Below are 27,366 nucleotides of genomic sequence, written 5' to 3'. Positions count from 1 at the left end.
AGCAAAGAAAACCATAACAAAGTAAATGTATTGTTGTAACCTTTGACGCTCGTTATTACCCTAACAACACCGATGCTAAAACTTCAAAGATCACTGTATTTCCAACACCAGTGTTGTAGCTTCCAACGATCGACAAGTTATCGTTATTCCGTAGGTTCAAGATTTCCAATAGATGAACACAACTGCTTCGAACGCAAACTTTGTTGAACGTTTATTTGAATACCAAAAATAATAGAAACACAAAACTGTAAACAAATATATATACATATATATATATATACAAATCACAATTATAACTTCGCATCAAACCTCTGCTAGATACCTCTCTCTTTGCGGACCTTATATACCTTTACGGTAGATTTTTACAATCAAAAGATTACAATTATAGATAGATAATAGAGATAACGAATAATCAGAATAACAAATAATATAGCGCATTTTGACCATTCCAGCAATTATAACATTACTCCCACCTTTGCCTGTTAGTACCTGACATAGGCGTTACTTCTTTAATCTGATGAATAAGGGGCTAACCTGTCCAAATGAATAAACTTCATCTGTGCTCGTTTATCTTGTTAATGACTTTGTTCCAATATTTCCAATTCCGAGAAAGTTTTGCCGGGTATCTCCTTTTTCTGCGCCGTAGGTTGTACAACCAGACTAGGTCCTTGCTCTTGAAACTTGCGTTATTTATTTTTAGATCATGCCAAGTTTTCGTTGTTTCGGTTCCTTGAGCCATAGATATCCGTTGTAATCTTGATATTGATATTGTTGGCACTTAAAGCAAGTGCCTTCTTTATATTGAGTTTGCTAAGTGTAGAATGACCTAACGGATAGCTTTGATGCATATTGTAATACTTGTTGTTCACATCCAATTCCTGTCGATCGGTGATGCAGCAATAAAAAACTCATCCTCATCAGCAATAAGTCGTTGATATCATCATCTAGGTAGACCAAGCTTACATTCTACGTTCCTGCTGGATGGGTTTTCTCAAAACATGAAACATCATCTGTCACCACTTCGTGTTCATTGTTACTGTTAGAAAGAAAAGCGAGCAAGTTGCTGGCAGCAAGATCCGAATAGTAACTTCACTGCTTTTAAAATGTTCTCATGTTTTTGTCACTGCTAACTTCTAGGATATTTCCAAGACCTTCATAATCGTCCTTGTCATCTTCTTCAAAATAAAAAGCATTAGGCAAGTTGAGTTGCTGGCAGTGATCTGAGTAATAGTCCCACTGCATATCAAAAGTTTCAGTCTTTAACACTGCCAACTTCTGGACTATTCCCGAAACATTCAGCGACGTCTTCGTCATCATCTTCGTCATCATCTTCATCATTACGATAGTAATGAAAAGCATTAAAAATGAAATCAGTAAGGAAATGCAGCGTTGGAAACCGTTCATTCTTTAGAATAATCCCGATTCGTACTGTTTAAAATAATCTCGATTGAACCATTTGAAAATAAAATTTTATTTCATAATGATTGCCCTAACATCGCATTCGGGTAATTTTTTATATCTGATCGTGATAATGACTTTGACTACATTAATTAAAAAGGTGATCGATTAGTTTTTTATGAAAGAAATAACAGAATGAAATAAACTCAAAATATTATATAATATATATATATATATATATATATATATATATATATATATAACCGATGACAATTAGATAATTTGTTGACGGAAAAATATTAAGTTTATAATTTGTTGGCTCCTATTTAGGCTCTTTAGTTTTTATTTATTTGCCTATGAAATATTCATTATTATTACCAAACAATAATATCGTTTTTGTGATTTTAAAATAATAACCATCACCTCATTGTCGCCATCATCTTCGTATTTACACGCGTTAAATCATTATTTTTTATTACTAAATCAACCTTTTATCATCATTTATTTGATATTTTTAAAAACCATCCATGACAACAACTCATCAGTATTGAGGACTGTCAAAAGGAGAAGACACAAGAAAAACAACAAATATTCTATTTTAAAACATTTATTTCGCAACAAAAGCAACGACAAAGTAATAAATTCAATTTAATTAAACTTAGTATAGTTAAATAATTTTATTTTTTTTTAATTATCAGGTTTTTTAAGGATATATTCAGATTTGATTATTTGTTTATCAATTTTTTAGTTTAGATTATTAAATTAATTTCTTGTTTTTCCTGTTTGCTTTGCATTTTAATTATTAAAATAGCATTTGATTTGATTTTTATTCATTGAAATAACTCTGTAAGTTTTTATTTAGATGAAAACTTAAAAAATACATTACTACTTTAGTCATCAATCATGCATACTAATTATTTATTTTAATTTAATAACTTTTTCATTGCAATTTTGTCCTATCAAACAGCTATTTAAGTAGATTTATAATTAATAGAGTTAATCTATGTGGTGTAAATAGATTTAGAAAATAAAAAATGGACACCAGATGTCTTGGGGTGAGATAAAATTTAAAAGTTACTCCATCAGAAAGAACTACCTTGTAAAAAATAAAGTCTAACTAAGTTATACTATTATAATAACTGTTATATGAAAAAAATTTCTATTAGCTTAGCACTTAACTTTATTAATTTATTAAAATTTGATTAAATTTCGTTTTATATAATAATTTAATATAATAAATTTGATTTTCATTATCTTTAATTTTTTCTGTTAGAAATAATTTATGACAACATTTAATTTTAATACTAGTAACCTACATGCATATGTATTCATTATAGATTATATATATATATATATATGTATATAGATTTATACATATATACTTTTTAATATATTATATATATTATATATAATATATATTATGTTATATATATTATATATTATATTATTTATATTATATATTATTAAAAAACCACGAACTGTATGCAACACACACACACACACATTATATATATATATATGTGTGTGTATATATATATATGTCTATATACATATATCTATAATTTAATATTATATGTTAATTAATTACAATAGTTTTTTTTAACTTTTTGCTTTTTTAAATATTGGTTCATAGGTCTTCATTCTATTTCGTGCTATAACATGTAAAAGAAAAAATATTGTATGGCTTGTTAAATTTTTATATAAAAATAGATGATTATACATTGATCTGAGATTGCAACCGATTCATCATGCTACTCATTTACAGGCACAAAGGTTTGGTCTTGTTAGCCACTCATTTGCAATTGATGTTAGCTACAATACAAGAAGGATATTCATAACTTCGCATAGCAATATTATTTAATTCAATTAAGAAACGTATAATAATCAGTAGCTTCAACAACTTCAGACATGGATAACAGATTGAAGAGAATGATAATGGAGGCTAATGAAATTAGCCAGTATTTGAAGAAAGATTATGTATGTTTTAAATTAATTAATCAATTAATTAATTAATCTAATATTAAAATTTAAACTGAAATATTTATTTTTAAACTAATGGATATAGTTGCAAAATTATGCTTCAGGTTTTTGAGTCTGACTCTGAATTGAATTCATCCAGTGTTAAAATAGTCAGTAAGTCACTGCAAATTGAATCTCTCCTACCTGTTAATTTATTCAAAGATAAATTAGTTGTGCTAAGGAAACTCATGTATGAAGTAGGTTATTTTTATTGTTGTTGTTGTTGTTGTTGTGGGTTATCATCATTTTACTCTCCAATCATTTAAAACTTATTGTTCAGCACTTTATTGTTGTTGTGGATTATCATCGTTTTACTTTCCGGTCATTTAAAACTTATTGTCCAGCACCGACAGTATAATAGATTGTTGTGTTGTATATCATTAATGAGAACCATCTAATCTTAACATTTCTAATCTTAACATTTATAAATCATTAAGTTGAGTAGCTTGTTGAATTACATGAAGCAAAAACATTTTTGTTTTCTAAATTATCATCAGATTGTTTTTTTTATTGTATTGCAAATGAATAGAAAATGGTTGGTTTGGTTTCTAAGGACTCTTCGTACAGTTAGTAAATAAAGTCTAATTGCGAGTGTTTCACCAAATATTTAAACTAAATAGAGGCCACAGCAAACACTTTCTTGTGTTTAACTGCAGGCAAATATTTGGTAGTAGCAGTTCAAATACTTTGAAACAAGTGCTCATTATAACTATTTTTTGACGCGAATTCAGCTCTAATGGTGTTGTGATCATTGATTTTTTTCTATTTCTATCTCTTCAAATTTGAACATGGTGTTTTTTAAGCTAATCATTTTTTTTATAAATGGTACACATCATCAGTATTGTTTCTTCTTTATTTCTTCTATGTTGATCTATTTTCTCTCTATATCTAAATTTCATTTTTCTTGATTATTTTTTCTTTTCTTTTTCTCTTTTATTATTTCATTTATATACTTTCCTTCACTGTTTTAAGTATTACTATTCTCTCTTGATCTAGAGCATCATTTATTTATTTTTGCTCCAATAAGCACCAAAGGAGAGATTTTAATTTTCCATTGATATCCATCCTTCAGCATCTTCAACCTACCATCATCATCAAACACACTCACTCTGGTTGGTAGTTTCATCTCTTTACAACCACAGTACAAGAAACATGAAGCACAGTACATCTATCTACAATAACAATGCTGTAGGTGTAATCCTCTGATAGTGCACTTTAATAACATTAATGATAAAAGTACAGACTTTTGTTTCATTCATTCACCTGCACTGATCTGAACGTGTTATATAGTTCTTTTCTAATAAGAAGAAATGCTTGCAAAATTATTTGTTTATATTTCTCAATTCTATATTTTTTTCAAACTAAGTTATTTTCATATTTTTTGAGAAATTATTTTCAAAATAATCTTACTTTAATAAATACAGCATGAAATATAATTTTATATCATATACTCATTACTACATATAAGTTCCTAACCAGCAAACTCTAGCAACATTAAAAAAAAGAACAAACTTGAACGAATTGGTCTGTAAAATGTTCAAGTGACATATGTAATATGTGTAAATGTTTACATGTAACAATGTTTAAACTTATTTTATTCAATTAAGTTTGGCATAAGACAACCTGTAATCACTGAGTATTTAATTGTTCAAATTGTTCAAGTTGAACTTCCACGTACATAAATATTTATTGCAATGACAGTACAATACAAAGGTTGTCAGCTTCAATTTTTCTACAAAGAGAGAGAGGAGAGAGAGAGAGAGAGACAAAGAGAGAGATAGACGAAGAGAGAGGAGAAAGGGAGAGAGAAATAGATAAAAAAATAAACATAGAGAGAGAGAGAGAGAAAGAGACAGAGGGAGAGAGAGAGAGAGAAAAGAGACAGAGAGAGAGAGAGAGAGAGAGAGAGAGAGAGAGAAAGGAAGAAAGAAATAGACATAGAGAGAAATAGAGAAAGAGGGTAAAATAAAATAGTAGTAGAGGTATGAACATTATTTTTTGTAAACAATTTTTTAAATGTTAACACAGCATTACGATGACGGTTCATGAAAGTTGTTTCACGGTTGTTAATCTTTTTGTTAGTGATATGCATTGCTCATGAATAATTCTCCATATGCTCTTTTTAAATATCATTTGCAAGATGCAAATTTCTAGGTATTAATCATATATCATATTTTGGCGGGGTTAAAATTTCATATAGATTTGTTCCGGTGTAAAAATAATCTCTCCTTACTTCAACATGAAATTAATGCAAATAGTGAGTGTGTGTTTGTTTTTTTTGAAGAACAGAATAGTAGCTGCCTATTCGTTAAATAGCAAACATTGAAGAATTAACATTTACCGTTTTCTCATCAAATTTTTATTGCATCATTGTTTTATAAACTTGAATTCACTTCAGTCTTGTAACCAGGATGTCGGAATCCGATGAAAAATGTCCGACTCTTAAATCAGGTCGCTTGAAAAATTTCTTCTCCGGCAAAAATTTTTTACCGACTAACACTCCACCTGTAACGTAGCCACATCATTATTTCTTACTAAATTATTTCTATTGCTTCAATCCACGTATTTTTTTTATTCTTCAACCTCAATACCCACTAAATGAATTCTGGATTGAATTCGCATTTTTTACATAATAACCATATATGATTATGTGAATATTGTATCAGAAACATTGTTGAAACAACTAAATCACATGTAGATGTTTCAGCTTATTTTATTTATAGAGAACTATTGATAGGAAATGACTTCAATTGTTCTTGCACAGTTCAATGCTGACACTATCTGGTTATGTTATATGGCTCTTAACATTCGAAGTAACAAAACATTTGGATAGACTCTCAAAATGCACCCAAAAGGGTTCTGTAAGATGCTCCTAAAATAAATTTACCAGTTAAATATGAAGAATTATTTCTGCGTTACAACTGCTGTTTTGCTGTTCTACACCACTATTCATTGTTGAATAGGAAGTGAAAACAACTTACTTTACTTGAGTGTAATTAGACGTGAGCTGTGCTGTCACAATCACAACGCTGCAATCTGTTTTTGATTTTATTACCATTTCATGTTTGATTTATTTAAAAAAAGCATAAAAGTATTTGTTGTTAAAGTCTGAAAAATTTACCTAATTTTTGTTACATATCCATTTTTCTTTCCACTTATTCATTTACAAATCTGTGAAGTCAGCCGTTCAATTTGTTTAATTATTTTTCCATTTAATCAGGACCCATCCGACAGCAACTCAAAAAAGGCAGACCAGTTGATCAGGCAGGCCTGTCTTGAAATTTCAAAGCAGTCCTCATCATCGCCAGTGTCGTCGGCGGATCATCCAACGAAAGAGGAACAGCATGCCACTTCCACGCCAGTCAATGATCATTCAAACAATTACAACGTAACAACCAACTTGGGTAAAGTTAATTCCAAGGAAAATAAAATCAACTTCAACTTGAACAAAGCAGAAAATACACCGAATACGAGTTATTCGACAAGCAAATCAAATGCCTTTTCAGATCTTCAAAATATAAGTTCTAAAGAGACTTCATTGTCATCCAACAACATTCAAATGGTGAACAGTTCAACAGAATCAAATCACAACAGTAAAATTGAAAGTTATAAGTAAGTTCCGAACATGTCATGTGTCCTATTAACTACATTTTTTTTATTTATTCTTTACTTTTTTTAAAGTTTAGGATCACATGAACATGAAAGGGCTTCAAACAGCAAACTATCTCTCAACAACAACAACAACGTTAATCAGAGTAATAAATCTCCAACGTTGAAATCAGCAGCCATCAACAACTCAACTCCGGCAGTGAAGAACAACAACAACATCTTCAACACAGCTGCAACAATATCATCAGGCAGTTTTGATGACAACTGTGTTAACAAGTTGCTTGTGGATGAAGAGGAGCTGATGAACAGAGCTCCTCTCATTGGTTGGCTCCTATCATTCTATTGTTTATTCACATCACATCATTATTCTTTCTGTAGAACTTTTATTTGGAGAATACTAAAGCATTATTGATTGTAACTGGTGGCAGTGCTTTATTACAGAAAATTAATTTTTGTTATAGCTTGCTCATGCTTATTGTTAACTGATATAATAATGATACAAATTAGTTGTTAATTTTCATGAACTCATGAAATGTTTGATTGGCAGAGGTGAATTGTTTCCTATAAGAATTTAACCAACTGAATTAATATGCACAAATACTGTATTCACGAACACAACACGCGGCGTGATGGCTTAATGGTTAAAGGCGCCTGGTCTTGCTATTGCAATGACTGGGTTCGAATACAAAAAGATCCCCGCCTATCATATGCAATGTGTATGATGCGTGGTTTGCACTCGTATTCATATACGCTGTGTGTGTTTGTCGTTGAAACCTCTGAAGCTAACGCAATAGAGAGAGTAACCTGTAACCTTTTTTTAACCTTTTAACACGCATCAGCACAACACACATCAGCACAACGCACATCAACACAAAAATATGATCAATAAACACATGATCAATGAACGCACCAGACTACATTCCTCAAAAGTGCCCTCGCACGAAATCGTTGAAGAGTTACAAGTTGATGAACAGGCAGTTCATGTCTTCAGACTCCAACATCAACATCATGCACTGCAACAGCAACAACGACGATGTGAACTACAACAAAACGAGAACGACAACAACAAAAACAACAACTCCATCAAATAGAACAACATCAGCAGAAGAGAAGTTGATGAAGTCGGCGACATCAAATTTCAGAAACGCGTCCAACAACAAACATGACACCAACAATTACGACATCAACAACAACCTTCAACTGACTGATAATCAACAATCTCTTTTACAGAAAACAAACAACGATAGTAGGTTGAGAAACATTCGGAAGCAGGATGGCAGCTTGAATAGAGAGTTTTATAAGGCTTGTGAGATGTTCACATCTAAGCTCCTACAACAAGGTACTTTTGTTTTTTTGATGGTGATCTGATGATGATGATCTGATGATGATGATTAAAAGATTAAAGTATAATGATATATTTCACTGGATCTTTATCAGGTTTTTAAAGATAATTTTTTGTTATTAACACACAACATTTAAAAAAAAATTATTCATGTGAAAAATATTGCGGTATCTTATGGTTTGAAACATATTTACCAAGTTGACTGAAGTTCTGTGAGAAAAATTTCTAGTTGTTATTATTTTGTAATTAATTAATTAATTAATTAATTAATTAATTAATTACAAAATTAATTGAATGGAACAGATGTGAAGTTGGTTGACATGCACGACAGAGCACTAAACTCCTGCAACTTCATCCTTGCTTATGTGTCATGCTTGCAATCACTTCAGAGCCAAGGTTTGTTTCCTATTTTTATATTTTTATTCTGATTTTATTTTATTTTGACATAATTAACTAAAATAAGGTAGGCAGATTTGTTTAGGTAGAAAGATATAATTTTTACAATGAAATGATTTTGATTAAGGTTTGAGTCCGATGAACGAACAGATGAACATGCAGCCATGCATGAACGCAATCTGCCAGTTGAACATCCTCGACTTCCTGGTGCCACACATCTTCAAACATCATCCTACTCATCCTCATCATTCTCAGCAGCAGCAGCTTGATGCTCACTCACACTCAACTATGAGATCTTCCAACAGCTCCTTGAATCACAGCTGTTTCAACGACAGCAACAAACATTCAGACACCCTCAGCGATGATAATGATGGCAACAGTATTGGCAGTGCTGATAATGATGTCGATTCTTTGAATGAACAGAAAATTGTCTTCAGTGATCTGCTTCAAGGGTTTTCAATGCTTTGGAAGGTTAATGGGTTAAAATATGTAATTTGAATGATTGGATGGAGAAATGCATTGATGCCTAGTTAAATGGTGTTGGATGATTGATTGAATAGGTAGTAGATGATTAGTTGAATGAGTATATTAATGCTTGAAAATGAAAATTTTGTTATTATTTCTTCAACTTAGGTGATGTCATTGGACAAGCAACGAGCTGATGTTGGTGAGCAGCAGAACGACGATGACGATGGTGATGATGAGGAAGAAGATGGAGAAGACGAACGCAAACGATGCAGAACAGATTTCAGCAAGTTCAACTTTGAGAAATTGAAGAACCTTCTGCACTACATGATACAAAATATTGGCAGAAGAATGATAAACAACAACAACATCCTCACCCACAACGTTGACCACAATAAAGATGTTGAAGATATTTCAAGATGGTCAGAGGTAAATTTTCAGGCGTGTATCTTAAAAAAATTTTCAGTCTTTTTACAGTGAACTATGAGAAGTTGGCTAAAGAAATAGAGTTTTTCATGCTTTGACATCAAATGGTATTGTCTGTGGTTAGCTCTTCATAGGATTTAAAATCAGCTTGAATGATTGTTATTGCTATTTGGTGAAAAATGCGATATGCAGGAATTATTGCTTGAAGTTTATTGTATTGATAAAAATAAAAATATTAATTTGTTCATTAAATACAGTTCATAAACGTGCATGTCTAATTTTAAATTACGTTCTTGTCACACAGCTCTCGCAAGATACAATGAATTGGTTGTTGGTAGGATGTGACGATGCATTACTGAAGAAGGTTGAAACAAGTTCCTTCTTCATAGGCAAACAGTTGGATGATTTACTTGAATGTGTTTCTACGTTGATGAACGACGAACGAGTGAACAAGGTTTGTATTTTACCCTAGGTTTGTGATGTTTACAAAGATATATGCATTCATAGTCAATGAAAAATTTTATTGTTTATTTTTTAGAATTAGTCTTTGATATCTTAATTGGAAATCAATTTTTAAATTAATTCAGATATATTTTAGTTTTTGTTTTGGATAAAATTATTTTCATCTATAGTATGATTAAACTTAAAAAAAATATCTCTAGCCCAAAGTCACCCTGACACAGAACATTCACCAGCTATTGAACATCATCTTACAGTTGATAGCTCTTGTGAAACAAATTCAAGTCAGCGTCTGAGCAATCAAATTAGTTTATTAATTAGATGGAAATATACATTTATTTACATAATTGATTATTCATCTTTATTGTAATATGTTTAGGTGACAAAATTGTTTAATAGATTTTAATTAGAAATTTGTTTACATAAAAGATGGAGATGCAGAAGTTGTTACTAAGTAGTAGTTCTCTGGAGACAATGATGCGTCGCTCGACATCATCTTCATCTTCCTTCTCTTCCTCCTCCCACCTGGTCTATAGATACGTCAATCGAGTTGCCACTATTTTCAATCACCTGACATCAACTGTCTCTGACATTCATTCGTTTTGTCCCTCGTTCATCAAGTCAATATCAGGTCGGCAGTTTCCAGTTCTACTTCAAATTTGTGTTCCTTCATTTTTATAAACTTTCTTTTTATTTAGTCGTTGATTTTCTTTTTACATTTGTTTGTCACTTGCCAAACTTTTCTCCATTTCAAATTTGATTGTTTTATTTTTTAAGTTATTAAAACGTTTTAAAATTAAACAATTGCACAGATGTTGATATGACCATATTAACAACCAAAAGAATTCTAAAATGCATCAACCAACTTGACTTATCGTCATCTTCACTTGCAACCAGCTGTTATGGAAACATCGATGCAGATGACGTCGATGATGAAGTTGATGGTGGAGGACTTGAAAATAATTTCTTTGAGATACTCAGTCAGGAACAAGTTGAGGTTAGATGATGAATTTTTGAGGTTTGTTTCGATCGTCATCCTTTAGTGTCAGTCCGACTGGACTTTGAATTCATGTCTTCATTTTATTTAATTTTTATAATGTATTTAATCTCATTCTCTTCATCTATTCCCATGTTTTGTATATCTTAAACACTAGCGTGGACTGCATTTATAATACATAACAGTTTTCGTAAATGAGTTGGTTATATTAATGTTCAGAAAGGTTCACAAAATGGCATGACATGATATAGATATTGCAGAATCTAAAATATGTCGAAATCCATTTTTTATGAAAAAATTAGAAAAAAAAATCTATTTATGCTGGAAAAGTTTTAGTGGTGTGTGTGAGTAGTGAGTATAAGTTTACAGTATAGGAACTGGTCTCCAATGAGCAAAGAGCACAGAGTATTTGTATATAAGAGATGGAAATATTTCAATCAGAGATTGTAAGAGTGAGAGAGCATTGTGGCTGTTTTGTAGTTTTGGTCACAGGCATTTATTCAACTGAGCTATTTGTTTTGTATGATTCATCAAAGTGATTTTGTTGAACATTAGATGTAGCAAACTGGAAGAACTTTTAGTTTGAAGAACTTGTAAATACTAAAAAAGAACTTTTTGATCTTTAATCCACTAATAAAAAATATTTAAAATTTTCTTGGTTTTTTCGCGTGTTAAATTGTAATTGACATCATGAACATGACAGGTATTGCAAGAGATGCACAAGTTGTTGGAGTCTTGTATCGACCAGTTGAAGAACAGTTTGCAAAGTTGCGCGTCGTTTGGCGTTTCAGATGGTATCATGCCATCGTCAAAATTTAACAAACAGCAATCCTTCTCACAACAGTCTCAACAACAAAATTACATGTCTCCATATGGAGTTTCAATGAGTCAGCAACCCAATATGTCGAAGCAACAACAACTGCTATCCTGCTCGACGACAACAACATTCAACAAGCTCTCCTTCAAAAGAGCACTACCTGCCACTCCACAAGAAATCATGAAGCAACAATATCAACAGTTGCAACAGCAAAAACAATTTCAAACAAACCAGCAACTTCATTATTCACCACCGACACAACAACAACAGTATAGTTCCACACAACATTTAGTAAGCAATAGAGATACAAACGAACCAACTTCAGTTACAAGCAGAAAAATTCAGAAACATTACAGTTTCAACCAAAGTGATGCAGTTGCTGGTAGCAGGCTGTTGAACTACAACAACAATCTATCAACAAAACCATCAATCAGCAACAACGAATCGCACAAGCCATCAAACATCTCCAACGACAACAAACAATCAACGAGGAATATGACAGGTCGCAAATTTTCTGATTTCAGTGGCTCTTCTAAATTGAACTACATATCGAGTAAAACTGCTTCGAACCAAAACTTATCCACATTCGCTGACGACTTCAACAACAACGTGAACAACGGAGACAGTGAAGACAACACTGCAGCTGATAGTAATGTTCCTATATTCAGAAAGAAAGCCAGCAACAACATTCAGAGATACTACGCCAACAGGCATAGTTACATGCAGTGACGCATCTTGAAGTTTTTTTTTCAGTTACAGGTTATTAACAAATAATGCAGTTGAAGTGAGATTAATCTAACATCAACCTCTATAAGTGAAGTGAATGAATGGTGTTTCTATGTTCACTTATTTTATATACATGATAATTTTCCACATCAGAATAACTACTGTTTGACTGATTGAATGATGACACATTAAAAAGTTTTCGAATGGAGTGAAATATATTATAACAAATTTCTTAATCATTACATAGCTGAACAGACTGTATGTGTTAGTTACTGAAATAATAAATTAAGCAATGTAGATACAGATTTTGTCTTTGCTGATATACGAACAGCAATGACGAGCCATGTCTAGTACATTCAGTTGTAAAGTTTGCTACACAGACAACTTAATTCATCTGATATCTTCTGCCTGTCAAGGAACAAGGAACAACAACATGATGATACCATATGATGATGCATACACGCACATTATTTTTTATGGACTGCATAATTTTCTTTGAATGTATCAGTTACCCAGCTTACTTGGAAGCGTATATGATTTTTGATTCATTTACTTTAATAGCTAACATCAATGTATTTTTTTTACATCCACTCTGTTTTTAATGATCATATCTAAGAATTTACAATACAACACAACGCCACAATCAGAGGTAAGATTATAATACAACATTTGCATATGTTTTTCGATAAGCTATTTTGTTTCATTTGTAAACAAAATTAATGAAAAGAACAAACAAATCAACCAAGAAACAAACAAAAAGTGCTGATAGGAAATTTTTTGATTTTTATTATCCTCCACTAACTTACTTAACGTTTCATCTTTTCAATCATTTCGCATGGGTAGATGAGAGATTTATTTTACTATTCAAAGATTGCTATGCACGGATAAATTTGTTTACGCACCAATGTATGCCGTTGTTACCTAAATGAATGTGTTTCATCAAATTGTACATATCTTTCTAATTTTACATATTTTATACAGATTTGTTTTTGTTGATGCAACACACTTCAAATTAAAATATTACATCGTATTGTTCTTTACATTTTTCTATTTCATTTGCTTTGTTGTCAACATGAATGTTTCTCGAAGACATTTTGATGATTTCATTTAATGTGGGTGGGCAAATGAGTTGTTTTTATTCATCTTGACATTTCGTTGAATTTATTTTATTTTTAAAGTTACATATCCAAACAATCTGTATTTTGAAAATCATTTTTCATTTTCTTACTACTGTTAAAGTCTCATTCACCGTCCATCTGATGTTTTTGTTATTTTTTTGAGCTTTTAAACCAACAATAGACCAAACTGCTGAAATACTCTGATGTGGTTTTACGTTACTGCATTCAAACCTCACTCCCCGACTAATCATGATTCTCGTAAATCTCGACATATCCAACCATTCAGGTGGTCATCATCTCTAGTTAAAATACTGTCGTGATGTCACCTTTATCGTCTGTTTAACGTTTACAAAAGTACATTTATTCTTTGCAATCTTTTACATCCGTTTTTGTATTCTCGTAACGCTCTTCTTCTTTCAATATAATGACGATTTACATTTACTTAAGCAATATTTGTAATTGCAAACGCCGTATCCGTTGTCTCATCATGGCCGCCAATCATCATCAAAAATATATATTTTTAAAAGTAACGTTTTACTAATCAGCTGTTGTAACTGCATGAAATATACAGTTGGAAGGTGGCATGTCTGACTCCATTTCCTTTGACGCAACATTCAACTGTTACACAAGTTACTCAAATCACTATCAATTCAGTTACTTATTGATTTATTTTAAACATATTGCTATCATCATTATTATTGTCTTGTTAACACCATAAAACATTACCATCGTCTTTTTGTGATATTCAATTGTGAATTAAGTTAATAAATTTATTTCAAAATTTGTGTTTCGTTCTTCTTGGTTTTTGTAATATTAGAGCAGATTTATCGAACATTTTGTTAAATTCATGCCCGAACAATATAACTGTTGAAAGCCCACCTTTGGATGATTGCGCATTGAAAACTTGTTAGCTAATCTAATGCGTCGGCCGTAGAGTAGAGGGTAACGAAACGACAATGCTGGTTTCCTAATTGGCCCGATTGGTCATCACGCCACCCCAAGCAAGTTTCTACTGCTTGCTTAAACGCGCTAGTTTTCTGACTTCATTAGGACAGACTTTGATCATTTCTTTTACACTTACTCTCAACTTACTATCATTCTACTTTTCCTACCCCTTGCGCCATACAGATTCATCTGTTCCCATTCTCTACCAACTTATTCTGGTTTACCGCTTCTCATGCATTCTAATTGATACTATTTCTAATTGTTTTAAAATTCAGTTTGCTGACACCAGAATCTTTCATATCTACATTAAATTGTTAGCAAAAACAAACCTAGCGAACCTCATACTTCTAGTTAACTGACTAGGTACTAGGAAGTCAATTCACCGGAAAGCAATAACTTCCGCGACAGGACATGAGAAAATACAACAGAAATTTTTTAAATTTTATTATATAAGAAATTAAAATTAATAAGTAATAAAACAATAATGTCTGTCGGATCAGCTTTCAAAACTTTTCTTCTTCCTCAGCTCCGGGTAGTAATCTTCATAATTGTACTCTTTGAAGGGCACAGCTTTTGCTAAGTTACCTGAAATTATTAACATTGAACACATTATTATACAGCCACATTCATAACAATAGTTAACATTCCGTGTTCAGAAGTATTTCAAAATAAGAACAAAACTATCTAATTCTGATAAAAGAAATTGTATTGAGTTTCGATAGACAAATTGTTACACCACTGGAGAAATCAGACAAAATGTCACTAAATCTATAAAATGGTGATAGCACCAGAAGCATCAAAATTATCTGATCCATTAAAGCAGATTGAAAAGAATATAAAATATCATGAAAAAATCAAACAGAATCGTTTTGTACAAAATGAAAATAAATCATGAAAACGATAAATTTATTCAATGTGAACCTGAGTCCCATGCCTGTTCTATGGAGACTAACAATTTTTTGTGTTGTATCTGACACAAGTCTGGAGAAAAAAACATCACGAATACATTTGGTAGTACAATGTTTTAAATTTCAAGAACTTAAAAGATTTGAATGAGATGATAAAAAAAATTAAATAATTCACAATTCAGATGAAAAGTGCCAAATTAAAATATTGACAGGATAGGGTGTATGTGGTTGTTCGTTTACAAGAAAATTTAGTAATTATCATAACACAGAGCCATATGAAATGAAGATTCTCTAACAAAAAACAATAAACATTATTGTATACTTGTAACGTGATTTGATAAGACTTTGCCAGTGTATGGTGATACGAACTGCTTCAATAAATCCACATTCTGTGTGACAAGGTGATTGATCAAGGTTTGTGATTATTAATCTACGCTTTCTAAACTGATGAGTAACTGATATAGAAAAATCATAAAAAAAGAAAATGGTCTTATTTACAAATTTAATATTTAACAACAGCAGGTGAAATCAGTTATTAAATAAATTATTATAAAGGTTAAGGTTAAAGGTTACTCTCTCTCTTTTGCATTTGCTTCAGAGCATTTGCTTCAGAGGTTTCAACGACAAACACACACAGCCGTATATGAATACGCTTGCAAACCACGCATCACACACATTGCATATGATAGGCGGGGATTCGAACCCAGTCATTGCAATAGCAAGACCAGCCGCCTTTAACCATTGAGCCATCACGCCACCCATTGTATTCAAGACAATATGAATACAATCAAAATAAGATGAACCAAATTAAAAAAAAACATCAATTTATGTCATTCATATTGATAAATTTAACATTCTAATAAAAATTATAAAATAAACACTTCATTAAAGCAATCAAGAAATAAGCAACTAGAAAAACTGTAACAAGTACAGCAACAATGACCACAGCCACAACAACAACCACAACAATCGCAACAACAATTACAACAAAAACAAACTTCTGGATGCAAGACCAAGTACTGATCTCTGCAGATTGGACATGGATTGCCAGTAGCCAACTTTCCACCAATCTATCCATCAATTATAAATTTCATGAATTTCATAATTAAATATAAATTTTAAAAAATCATTGCATGGATTTATAAAATTTATGTAAGTATGTGAACATTCTTAAAAAATGAAAATGATGTTAAGTTTCTACATTAACAACTAGCCAATAAAACCAGCTAATAAATGGTCAATTGAACCAGACTGTAAACTTACATAACATGACCTCCTGATTTTACGAGGTGGCAGATGTCCCCTGTGGTTTCTCCTGTAAGGTTGCCAGACCAGAGATCCAAGGTATGTTTTGTTGTATGCTGAAATAATGCCAGGAAATGATGCTAATAATTATTCCATAACAACATTATTTTTTTTTCTAATCAAGTAGAAACACAAGAATTACTAATAAAAAGCAACTAACAATCGCTTTTTAAATATCTTTTGCTGGTTTCAACATCAACCAAAGGTCTTGATGGTTTATCTGTTGTCGTTTCTTCATTAGTTACACCTTCAGATTTTGTTGACTGAGATTCAGAACCATAAAATCGACCAGGTGCTGTTCCAGTTTGCGCTGTTGTTGGAATGAAGTAACATTTAACATTTGCACTTGTAAGAAATCTCTTGTCAGCTGAATGTATTGGGACCTAAAATGCAAAACATGAAAAACTAATTTTCAATTCACACATGGTTTAAATATCAATCATTGAATTCTTTTTACATATCAACAACATGAATATTTTTTTTGTGATAACACTGTTCCCATTATCCAAAATTCAAGATATTTTTCGTAAATGTTGCAGATAAGATGAAAAAAACACATAATTATAAGATGGTATTTAATGAATTGAAGCACATGGCCGACACAATTATAATTATGTGGCTTAAAATCCATTGTAACAAAAACATAGGGTCTGTAACTTAGAAAATTATTAACATTTTGAGCAAAACCAAATTGAAAGCAAATGATAATATAGAAATTGAGAGAATGCTTTGCATTGGGTGCTAAATCTTGTTTCTGATAAATGCAAATTATTTCATTTATTAAAAATGATTCTTTTCGTTATCATCTGTTACATTATAAATTATTTGAGGCTTCCCTCCTAGTGAAAATAGAAATAAACTAGCTTGTTCTATTTTATTTTAATAGTAGTTAGTAGTAGTTACCTAATTTAATAATTGTATTAATATAATATTTTTAAATCATTTATTTTTATAAATAATTTAATTTTAACAACTAATTTATCAGTGGCACTTTATCTGTTGAATTGACAATTCAAATTCAGCAATATTAAGTACAAAATTTCAATTAATATCCATTATTATATTATGTATTATTGTCTATTCAAACTCTTAATTCTGATACTTTTAAAATTTTGGCTAACTTCATTTACATCTTGAAAATGATAGAAACCAGAAACCAGCACAAGAATCTCCCTAAAATTTTTTTTATTTCTAAACTCATACTGTAGTTAATTTTTCAATCATAATACAAATTCTAAACCAATTGACTCACCTTCACAATGCTTTTTGACGCGTTCAAGATAGAATACAAAGACTTCAAGTAGGACGCCATGATGTTAAAGTTAAACTGAGATCAAATCATGGATATATTAATTACAACGTTAACGTTAAATGTTTTTGTACATTAGGTTAGTTTATATAATTAGAATACAACATAATATAAATATAAATGTATATGCTCTATTCATGAATGCATAATATATATCTATGAGTCTACTCTATTCTATATGGGTTAGTTAAATTTTAAAGCAGCTACATCTTTAACTGAAAAGAACATAAAGATAACTTCTATAAATTCATATATAAAGAGATAAAAGTAGAAAGATGCTTGTGTAATGGAAATTAATTGGGAGCTGGTCTGGTGATATCAAGATATAATTATTTTATATAAAGATATAATATAAAGCCTTATGATTTTCGATTTCAGTGATTTCGTATCTCCATGGTTGTGAGTTGATGTTTTAAATAAATTTTTTAATTTTTTTTAATTTTGCGCTAAATTGAAAATATAAATAACAAAAATATTTTCCTGTCATATTAATTATTTAATTATATCTCCTGAATGATTATTGTTTTTCACCTTTTTTCTATGTTTTCTTTGAAATTGTATCTTTGTTGTGATTAAAATTTTACGCAATTCATAAGTAAACAAAAGAAATAATTCGTTTATTCAAATAATAATTAATTTTTTTATTGAATTTTGTTTCATTTTTCGTCACATTGACTCAATTTTGATTTTTCAAGCAGGCACATAATGCAAAAAGGAACTTTTTAATTAATTGTCGTCCCTAATGAATACGACTTTTTAAACTTTAAATTAAAGTTTAAAAATTAAATTTAAATTTTAAAGTTTGGTGGTTAAAAGTTAAGTAAAGTTAGAATTTCAATTGAAAACAAACAGTAACAAATTACTTAGTCATCCGATGTTCCAAATATGGTTGAATTGAAAGATGATATGAGTTTGAAGTCGCATCCAACAGAAGCAGAGTCAGAAAAGTTCAAGTCAGATGACCAAGTGACAATAAAAAATGAATCAGCAAAAAGGAGAGATGGTGACGACAACGCTGCTGGCAGCATTGTTCCTATTGTTAGACATTCGTCAAGTTTTGAGAAAATATCCACTTTGGACTTTGACGTATTGTCGTTTGTAAACGAACATTGTTCTAGTCGCTCTTGTCGCTGCAGGAAGTCTCAAAAACGTTCAACAAAAGTTTTTGACGATTTATTAGATAGCAGCAACGTTTTTGGCCCCAGCAGTCCGAAATTGCTCAAATTGAAATCGAACACTGAACTTGCCTCTCCCAATAAATTTTCTGATTTTACAGTAACTGACAAAACATTAAAGTGTAAAAAACTGTTTGGAGTTTCAAACAAAGTTATTAAGAGTCATTCTACAGAAAACACCAAATCATCATTTGACTTGAAGTGGCCATCATTAGAAAGCAAGTTCAGGTTGCAAGACTTCAGGAATCTGGTTAATGTGGCATTTAAGAAAGAAGATATTAACAGCATCAACAATGCCACCAACATATTTAATGGTGTAAATTTTAAAACAATACAATGCAATGCAAGCAAACATTTCTTAAATAATGAAGGTAAAAAGAATTATGTTGGCTGCTCTAATTTACAAGCAGACAAAATTATTGCAGCTTCTCAATTTCCCACTGCTGAAAATAGTTTAAACAAAACATCTTCATCATTCGGTACTCACTCTGACAAAAGCTTATCTTCTAAATTACTAGACAGCTTACAGCAGCAGCAACAACAGCCACCTGAACAAGCACAACAACAACCGCTTCAACTATTATCTTCATGTTCTCAGGAAGCATTTTCAGTGAACGTGGCAAACACATTGCCAGGCAAGGATGAGGATGATTGGACCATGGAGGAGTTATCTTGCTACTTTGATGACCTCTGCCACATACCAAAAAATATGTCCGAAATGGCAAAAATGATGTACGCCTAATATGCTATTTCTTGTACATGCATATATATATGTTTGTATATACATATTTATATGCATATATATGTTTATACATTCATACATTATATATATATATATATATATATATATATATATATACATTATGTATTTATGTATATTATATTCGTACTAATACATTTGGATGATTTGAAAGATGTACAATATTTTTTAGGGATAGACACCTGCATTGTGATGAATGAATGTAAATAAAGTTAGTCGTCTGATAGAGATTAACAGTGAAACATCAGCAACAATGCTAACATGCACCTCAAACATGTGAACATAGTAGCTTAATGCACGTTATTATTATAACTAGAATGATATTTATATTTCTTAACAACTGCGTGAATTTTTCATTTAACTGAATATCATATAAACAAATTATATAAAATCTTGACTTCAATTATGTCTTTGATTTATAAAACCTGATGAATAATGAAACGTAAAAAAGTCTTTGCACAATTTGTATAAAGTTAAAAATTGTGTTTTTGTTTTCAAGTTATTTCAAGTAACGGGATGGCCTAGTGGTTAAGGTCGCATGGTCCTGTTACGCAGTGACCGGGTTCGAATATGACAAGGTTCTCCACCTATCTGCTTCGTGTGTGATGAGCCGTTTAGCATGTATTCGTACACTGTGTGTGTTTTTATGTGTTGATTCCTGTGAACTTTGGAAGAGTGTGTACATGACTTTGGCCTCTTTAAATGAATTGTCCAGCCATTTGATCATTGACCGTCAGCCTGTGCAACCGTCAACTCCTTAGGCACTATTAAGTTCAATGACTTCCACATTTCTTATTCTGGCTCTTGCTCGGTTCAACATCTACTCCATTCCATAATGTCATCCGTTCCATTCACTTCTTGGCAAAGCTAGTTTTCTTGCATTTCTGAGCAGGTTTTACCCATTTTCGTCCATCATTATGCAATGCAAGCTTCAAAAATAAAAAACCGTTTTGAAAATAAAAATTGTGATCTCATGTCGGCGGCATAATTTTCGGTAAGCAAACTTTCATCAAAATTTCCTTAGCGAAATTGATTATAGGATTTGTTAAAGTTTGTCAGCTTAATTTTTTAAAGTTAAAAATAAATTGAGAAGGAAATACTTCAAAATTTATTTGTAAATGATAAAATGACGCTACTATTTTTATTCTTTTAATTAAACATTGATTTGAATTTGAAAGAGGTTGTAAATAGTGAATGAAGCTGACATGTGTCTTGCATCTTGAAAAAAATTTAAAAAGTTGGATGAAAATTTGATCCATGTATTTACATTTTAGAGTACATAAATGTGCCAAATTTTGAGCGACGTTGAGGTACAAAAATTTGGTCGTAAAATTCCTGTAAAATAAATATAATAACAGAAAAGGCAAGTAAATTTGTGTAAGTATGACGGGAAAAAAATGAAATAAGTTTGGATGTCATTTGTCTTTCAACTTTCCAATTACTTCCATACGGCGAAGTTAACCATTCAGTGGCTCCGTACAATAACATCATCAGTGTTGCTTCATTCTTACTTTGATGTTGGTTCTGATAAGATAGAACCACATTCAGTTGCAGTGTAACACTATACAAACACACAACCTATATGAAAGAGTTGAATGCATAATACTACATATCTATATTTTAAAGAATGTATATATATATATATATATTCATATATAATAATAATATATAATATTCATACAAAAACATAAACATATTATGAAAGTATACTATACAGGAATTGTACATAATGTACGATTTATTTTAACGATATACTATATTATGCATGCAGTTTATAATACATTATAAGAAACGATGTATATGGTGGGGTATTGTTATCTCAGTTTAAACAATACTGATATATATATATATATATATATATATATATATGTATATATATATGTAAATATATATGTATATATATATATATATATATTAATGACATTGGTAAAATACTATTTAATGTTTACATTGCCTTTTCGAAATAGCGATGTAGAGGTTGTTATATTGCAATTATAACACACAACAAGAAGTGAAGCAACAATGCAATAAATAAGTTAGCCTCATTATGATAACAAATGTTTTTGAGTAATATTGTAATGTATGGTGTTCAAAATAAAATTTTTATAAACAAAATGAAACATAATATGAGTTAAAAATAATGTTATCATTGTAAAATACTATTTCGCTTATAAGTTATAAGGCAATTATTTCGTTATTTTCATTGAATTTGTAGATCGGATAACATAGCGTAACTTACTTGGGATACCAGCATTCTAACTCATACAACTTTATCATAATAATGGATGACGAGACGTATGAACATGTTTTGGAAGTGGCTGGCTCGATTAAGCGGCTCAAAATGTTTCCATATTTCGAAGTAGCTCACTACATCCTCATGTGCATACTAGTCAGAGATGATTCTTATTCCTCACAAATCGCCGGTTCGCATGACTTATTCACTGTAATATTACAACTAAGTAGTAACATTCGTTAATTTGTTTAGATTTTTTCAATACAAGCATCGTATGACAAATGTAATTTATTTCGAGTTTTAATATTTTGATCGATGGTATTTTTAAGGCCAGTTGAAGTCGATGGCGGTTAATTTTTCTTGTAGCTTTACAAAATCCATTTCCATGTGGTTATTTCAATATTCAACTGGATTTCAAAACATATCCCAATTCATTCTCTTATGCCATCTAGTACTTATTATGATTTGACTTTAAATATATAAATATTTAACTGTTCTCCAAGCAGTTTCTTATGACCTCGTCATTCGGCCTCTGTTTCTTTCTAAAAGATTCTCCACCAAATTTTTATTTTTCAATCTGCCTTTGTTTCTGAATATGTAGTTTCAAAGTTTTGGTGGATACATATGCATGTATGCAATAATGTGAAGATCAAATTTTTTAAACTTTATATAAACCTGTTGTTAAAATAAAATTTATTTCACACACCACACACACATACACACGACATACACACATAAACATACACACACACACATACGACGAACTCGTACACTGAAACATAAGCAATTGTAAAGAATAAGTATTAAACGCTTTCCTTTCATTGAAGGACCACTCTTAACATCAGCAGGCTAAATCATTTTCAATATTTTTTAAGTTCTGAAAGTTTTTTTTTCAATCCTATCGAGGAACATCCCTTCATCCATGAAGTTTCATAATGGAAGAATGTTCTGTAAATGGCTTCAATTCACCATCAGATTATATGAAATCAATAATAATATTTACAATGTTTCTTATTGTTGTAATGAAAAATCATCAAATTAAGTTTTTTAACAATTTGTTGTAATATAATGTAAGGATAATGTAACTGCTTGTAACATAATGTAACAGTTTGTAACATATTGTAGCAGTTTGTAACATACAAAAATTCTTTTTTATTTTTCAGAAAATATATTTGAAATATTTAAATCAAATTGAAAGGTCCCAAAGGTTTCCACAGGAACCATCCGCTAGCATGTTGGGTGGGAAGCATGATGCTCTGTTTTGCTGGTAGCTTTGTCGGGAACTTCCTACTGGGAGAACCTTTATTATTAACATTTAATAACGAGATCAACATCATCGTTGCTTCCGTAGTGTGGTTAGTCGAGATGTTTCGGACTGCCGATTTTTTCTCATTATAACTTACAAGGATTGTTATAATTAACTTTGATTCTTTCCAATCTCCAAACACAGTGGCGGATCCGGAGCTACATTTTGTTGGATCCCTTTTATTCCAGTTTTGCTAGAAGGGGATGCTTTTCAAAATTCTTAGTTGATGACCTTTTTTAGCTGATTTTAGTTTATTTTATTATTATCCTACACACAGAATCTTCATAATTTTTTTCTTCCATGATCTGATGGTAGATAATCTTCTTCTTCTTCTAGATCCGCCACTGTCCAATATACTGCCGGTTATCAAATTATTTGCTACGTTAGTTTAAGCAAGCTGATTGACAACTTGGCTCCCATAAAGTGTTTTTCCGATGAGTAATCACATTAAGGCTAGGTTCGAACCCTTTCTTATGCAATAAACCAAATTTAATACGTCATTTGAAATGCTATGTGCTTGCTTACGTAAATTTTGTATGCAAATTGAATTGAATTGATTAGTCTATCAGTCTTAGCGTGGTAGGATGTTTTCTTGAAACTTAGTAACATAAGGAAAATAAAGTAAAATACAAATTCGGTATCATTAACTTTGTAGTAATGATAATTGCATCAATTTGTAACTGAATTTAAAATAAATTTATTGTTGGGAATTATGTTTTTAGAATTTCAATGTTCACTGTTATTATTTCTCCAAGGTGAAACAAATTTTTTTGGATCATAAATGATTTTTAACATTATTAAAATAATCAAATATGAGTTACGAAGACTTAACATTGAAACAAATTCCCACGACATATCGACCGTCAGGTACCTAATAAACTACAGCCCCTTCGATTTCGCCTACCAAATAGCAAAATTTGTGCCCGTGAGAATGTTGCTGATGATGATGCAGGAGATGATGAGGCTGAATAAAATTTACGACGGCACCAACTTCGCTATGAAGAACTTCTCTGGAGCTTTCATTTTTGTCTGCCTCTTCGGCTCCCTCAAGGGTGAGTTACTGATGGAGCTCGTGGTGGTCAGGAATGGTTACAATGTTCAAAATAGAGATTACAATTTTATCATATAATTTAGAACCCTGTGGCATATTTTGATTTATGGCTATCAAAGTTTTGTCTAAGTTTCATTTTGTTAAGGTGATATGTTACAAAATTCACATATTATATTTTATGTTACTATTTTGGCAAGTTGAAATTTCTTAAACTCAAAATGGTATAGAAAATTACGTAATTGGATGGGTTTTTTGGAAGTGGTTGTTGGATGTGGATGGTTGGTGGTTACGCGAAAACTAACAGATTCGCCAGATTTCTATTAAAAAATGATAAGGGCAAACGTCAGAGTTATATTTTAATTGATCAAATTTCAAAGTTATTGAGCTCTGCCTCTCTGAAGCGATCAAATTTCAATACGATAAGACGATAACTAAGAATCAATTCAAAGTTGTTGACTGATAAATTCTATTTGTATTTTGTTTTTGAATGTGGTTTGATAAGCACCAAAAAATATCATCATCATCATCACCACCACCATCATCATCATCATCATTACCACCACCATCATCATCATCACCACCATTCACCATCATCATCATAAGAAGCAGCATTACCATCTTCATCATTATTATCGCCACCCTTTTTTTTATCATCAATACCATCATCACTTCCTCAACCGTCATCATCATCATCGTCGTCGTCATCACCATTCACTTAGGATCAGCCACGTTACACATTCGCATAATCCAACGCCTGGTGTGTGGAATATGGTCGCCTTCATCCATCGAATTGCTCAAACCATCAGCGTCTGTTTATTTATTTATTATTTTATTTTAATTTTGTTTAAGGAAACTTTTTTTGTCCTCCTGATAACTTACGCTATTTCTGTTCTATTACCAGGTAGATAGTTATATGGTGCCGTTTAGGTACCTCGTTGCAAAATAAGAACAGAATCATCTCTTATCTTCGCTCGCTGAATCCGTTTTTATGTTTTCTGAAGTCTTTTTTTGGAACGGTTCATTTTCTTCTATGATTGCTTCATAAGAAGATGAAAAAATTGTGAATCCTTCTACGATTTTTTGAACATGACTTTAAACTTTGTGTGTGTTTACAAATTTGTAGCTAGTACTTAGTAGGAGAGTCATTTCTACTGTCACAAAATCTTTCATGTTGTTTCCGAATAATATCAAATACGTAGGTATGATAACAATTCTTCGCACAAATTCTATCTTAATAACATTTTATCTATGATATAGCATTCTTATAATGTACTTTTGCTATTTGTCTATGATTATCATTTTCAGTTATTTTTAACTGATTTAGTTTTTTTGAACTAAAGTATTTTTTATTTGATTTCAATAATTTAAGTACAATTTTCACTTTTGCGTGTCCTGTGTCTAGATTTTTGCTTGCGCCAGTTCAATATTTTCAGTCATAATGAATATTAATTTGTTGTTAAAAAATTAACTCACATTAATTTCAACAGAGTTGCTAAATCGAGTTTAGTAGCGGGAATATGTTTCACGTTGTACCATAGAAAGTTGATCGATCTCCCTGAACCACTCGTCTACATCGGCCTCATCTTTTTTCTCTGGTTCGTCAGGTTTTTCTGGGCGATTTTTGGAGTGGATGTGTTCAAGTTGTTTGAAAATATCATCTGCTTCATATTCTTTGGTGGCCTGTTGGACTGGGTGGAGAGGAAGAGGTACGAGAGGATGATGAGCAAGGCGGAGAAAGATGCAGCACTCAACGGGATCGTTAACCAACAGAAAAAGATTAAATGACCAGATGTGCGTGTGTGTGTCTGTGTGTTTGATATTTTTATTATTTTTCTTGATCTCTTATTTTCATTTACTCAGTTAATGTGTTAAAGATACGTTTAATAAATCGGTGACATTAAAATTTATCAATTGCTTATTTAGGCAAGCAAGCTCATCTACTAAAATTAAAAATTTTCTCCCCCTCAATTTCAATTCTGAAATGTTTTGTTGAAGAAAGTCAATTAATTTTATAAAATCGAATTCTTTTATAATTTTGTTAAAATTTCAAAAAGTTCAAGTTAACTATAAAAAATTTTAATAATTTCAAGTTGGCTACATTTCTCAGCAGTCACAATTTCGATAACTGAAAGTAAAAATATCAAACGAAATTTTTATGAATTGGTTTCAAAAGCCATGACAAATTGTTAGCAACTCTTGTTTAGTCTTACATTTGAGCCAAATTTATTATTAAAGCAATATAAAATACACAACCTCTCATGAAACTTCCGAAACATTTATTGTTATTTATATGATTAAAAATAATTGAATTGTCCTGTATATGATGGATATGGAAATTTTTTTTGCCAACTCTTCAACTTTCGGTAATCTTTCATTTTGTTGCCCAGGAAATGCGGTCATTAATCACTAATCTATAAATTCTTTCAAAGAACCATTTTAGAAAGAGTAGCACGCCCAGACATGCAAATTATTATTCAAAATAAAATGAAAACTTGAAAAAAAAACAAAAAAATTTAGAAAAAGTTCCGTCATGATGTTCATGTATTTACTGTTTATTCTCCAAATAGTTCACTTCCTTCTCAGACCCTCATATTGTTTATAT

The 27,366-nt window shown here is 31.1% G+C and overlaps 5 protein-coding genes across 5 annotated transcripts; 3 read left to right on the top strand and 2 right to left on the bottom strand.

Annotated features, from left to right (window-relative positions):
* Positions 1-701: 701 nt before the first annotated feature.
* Positions 702-1,314, bottom strand: HELRODRAFT_166086 (hypothetical protein; the record flags this gene model as incomplete). Its single annotated transcript, XM_009033113.1, has 2 exons — positions 702-878; positions 1,132-1,314. The coding sequence occupies 2 exons, from the start codon at positions 1,312-1,314 to the stop codon at positions 702-704; spliced, it is 360 nt and encodes a 119-aa protein (XP_009031361.1).
* Positions 1,315-3,306: 1,992 nt separating this feature from the next.
* Positions 3,307-12,657, top strand: HELRODRAFT_166085 (hypothetical protein; the record flags this gene model as incomplete). Its single annotated transcript, XM_009033112.1, has 13 exons — positions 3,307-3,375; positions 3,483-3,614; positions 6,638-7,029; positions 7,099-7,349; positions 7,940-8,365; positions 8,672-8,764; positions 8,892-9,235; positions 9,398-9,658; positions 9,960-10,109; positions 10,318-10,398; positions 10,544-10,745; positions 10,927-11,111; positions 11,815-12,657. 13 exons carry the CDS (start codon positions 3,307-3,309, stop codon positions 12,655-12,657), a joined length of 3,429 nt encoding a protein of 1,142 aa, XP_009031360.1.
* Positions 12,658-15,213: 2,556 nt separating this feature from the next.
* Positions 15,214-17,193, bottom strand: HELRODRAFT_70726 (hypothetical protein; the record flags this gene model as incomplete). The annotated part of the gene is made up of 6 exons (XM_009032911.1): positions 15,214-15,302; positions 15,639-15,698; positions 15,948-16,014; positions 16,624-16,695; positions 16,889-16,986; positions 17,091-17,193. Coding segments are annotated over 6 exons (489 nt in total), but the record flags the coding sequence as incomplete, so codon positions are not given.
* Positions 17,194-19,124: 1,931 nt separating this feature from the next.
* On the top strand, positions 19,125-20,156 carry HELRODRAFT_166083 (hypothetical protein; the record flags this gene model as incomplete). Its single annotated transcript, XM_009033111.1, has 1 exon — positions 19,125-20,156. One exon carries the CDS (start codon positions 19,125-19,127, stop codon positions 20,154-20,156), a length of 1,032 nt encoding a protein of 343 aa, XP_009031359.1.
* Positions 20,157-22,159: 2,003 nt separating this feature from the next.
* Positions 22,160-26,781, top strand: HELRODRAFT_96497 (hypothetical protein). Its single transcript, XM_009033110.1, has 5 exons — positions 22,160-22,597; positions 23,606-23,762; positions 24,581-24,765; positions 25,484-25,571; positions 26,252-26,781. The coding sequence occupies exons 1-5, from the start codon at positions 22,456-22,458 to the stop codon at positions 26,547-26,549; spliced, it is 870 nt and encodes a 289-aa protein (XP_009031358.1). The 5' UTR covers positions 22,160-22,455; the 3' UTR covers positions 26,550-26,781.
* The last annotated feature ends 585 nt before the right edge of the window (positions 26,782-27,366 follow it).

Source organism: Helobdella robusta (assembly GCF_000326865.2).
Source record: "Helobdella robusta unplaced genomic scaffold HELROscaffold_9, whole genome shotgun sequence".
NCBI lineage: Eukaryota > Metazoa > Annelida > Clitellata > Rhynchobdellida > Glossiphoniidae > Helobdella > Helobdella robusta.
This window is presented reverse-complemented; position numbering and strand designations above follow the sequence as displayed.

Excerpts from the sequence above, each read along its gene's own strand:
- HELRODRAFT_96497 (XM_009033110.1), top strand. The coding sequence starts at position 22,456 with ATGGATGACGAGACGTATGAACATGTTTTGGAAGTGGCTGGCTCGATT. Across the intron at positions 22,598-23,605 it reads TTATTCCTCACAAATCGCCG|GTCCCAAAGGTTTCCACAGG; the intron begins GTTCGCATGACT and ends TCAAATTGAAAG. Across the intron at positions 25,572-26,251 it reads GAATTGCTCAAACCATCAGC|AGTTGCTAAATCGAGTTTAG; the intron begins GTCTGTTTATTT and ends TAATTTCAACAG.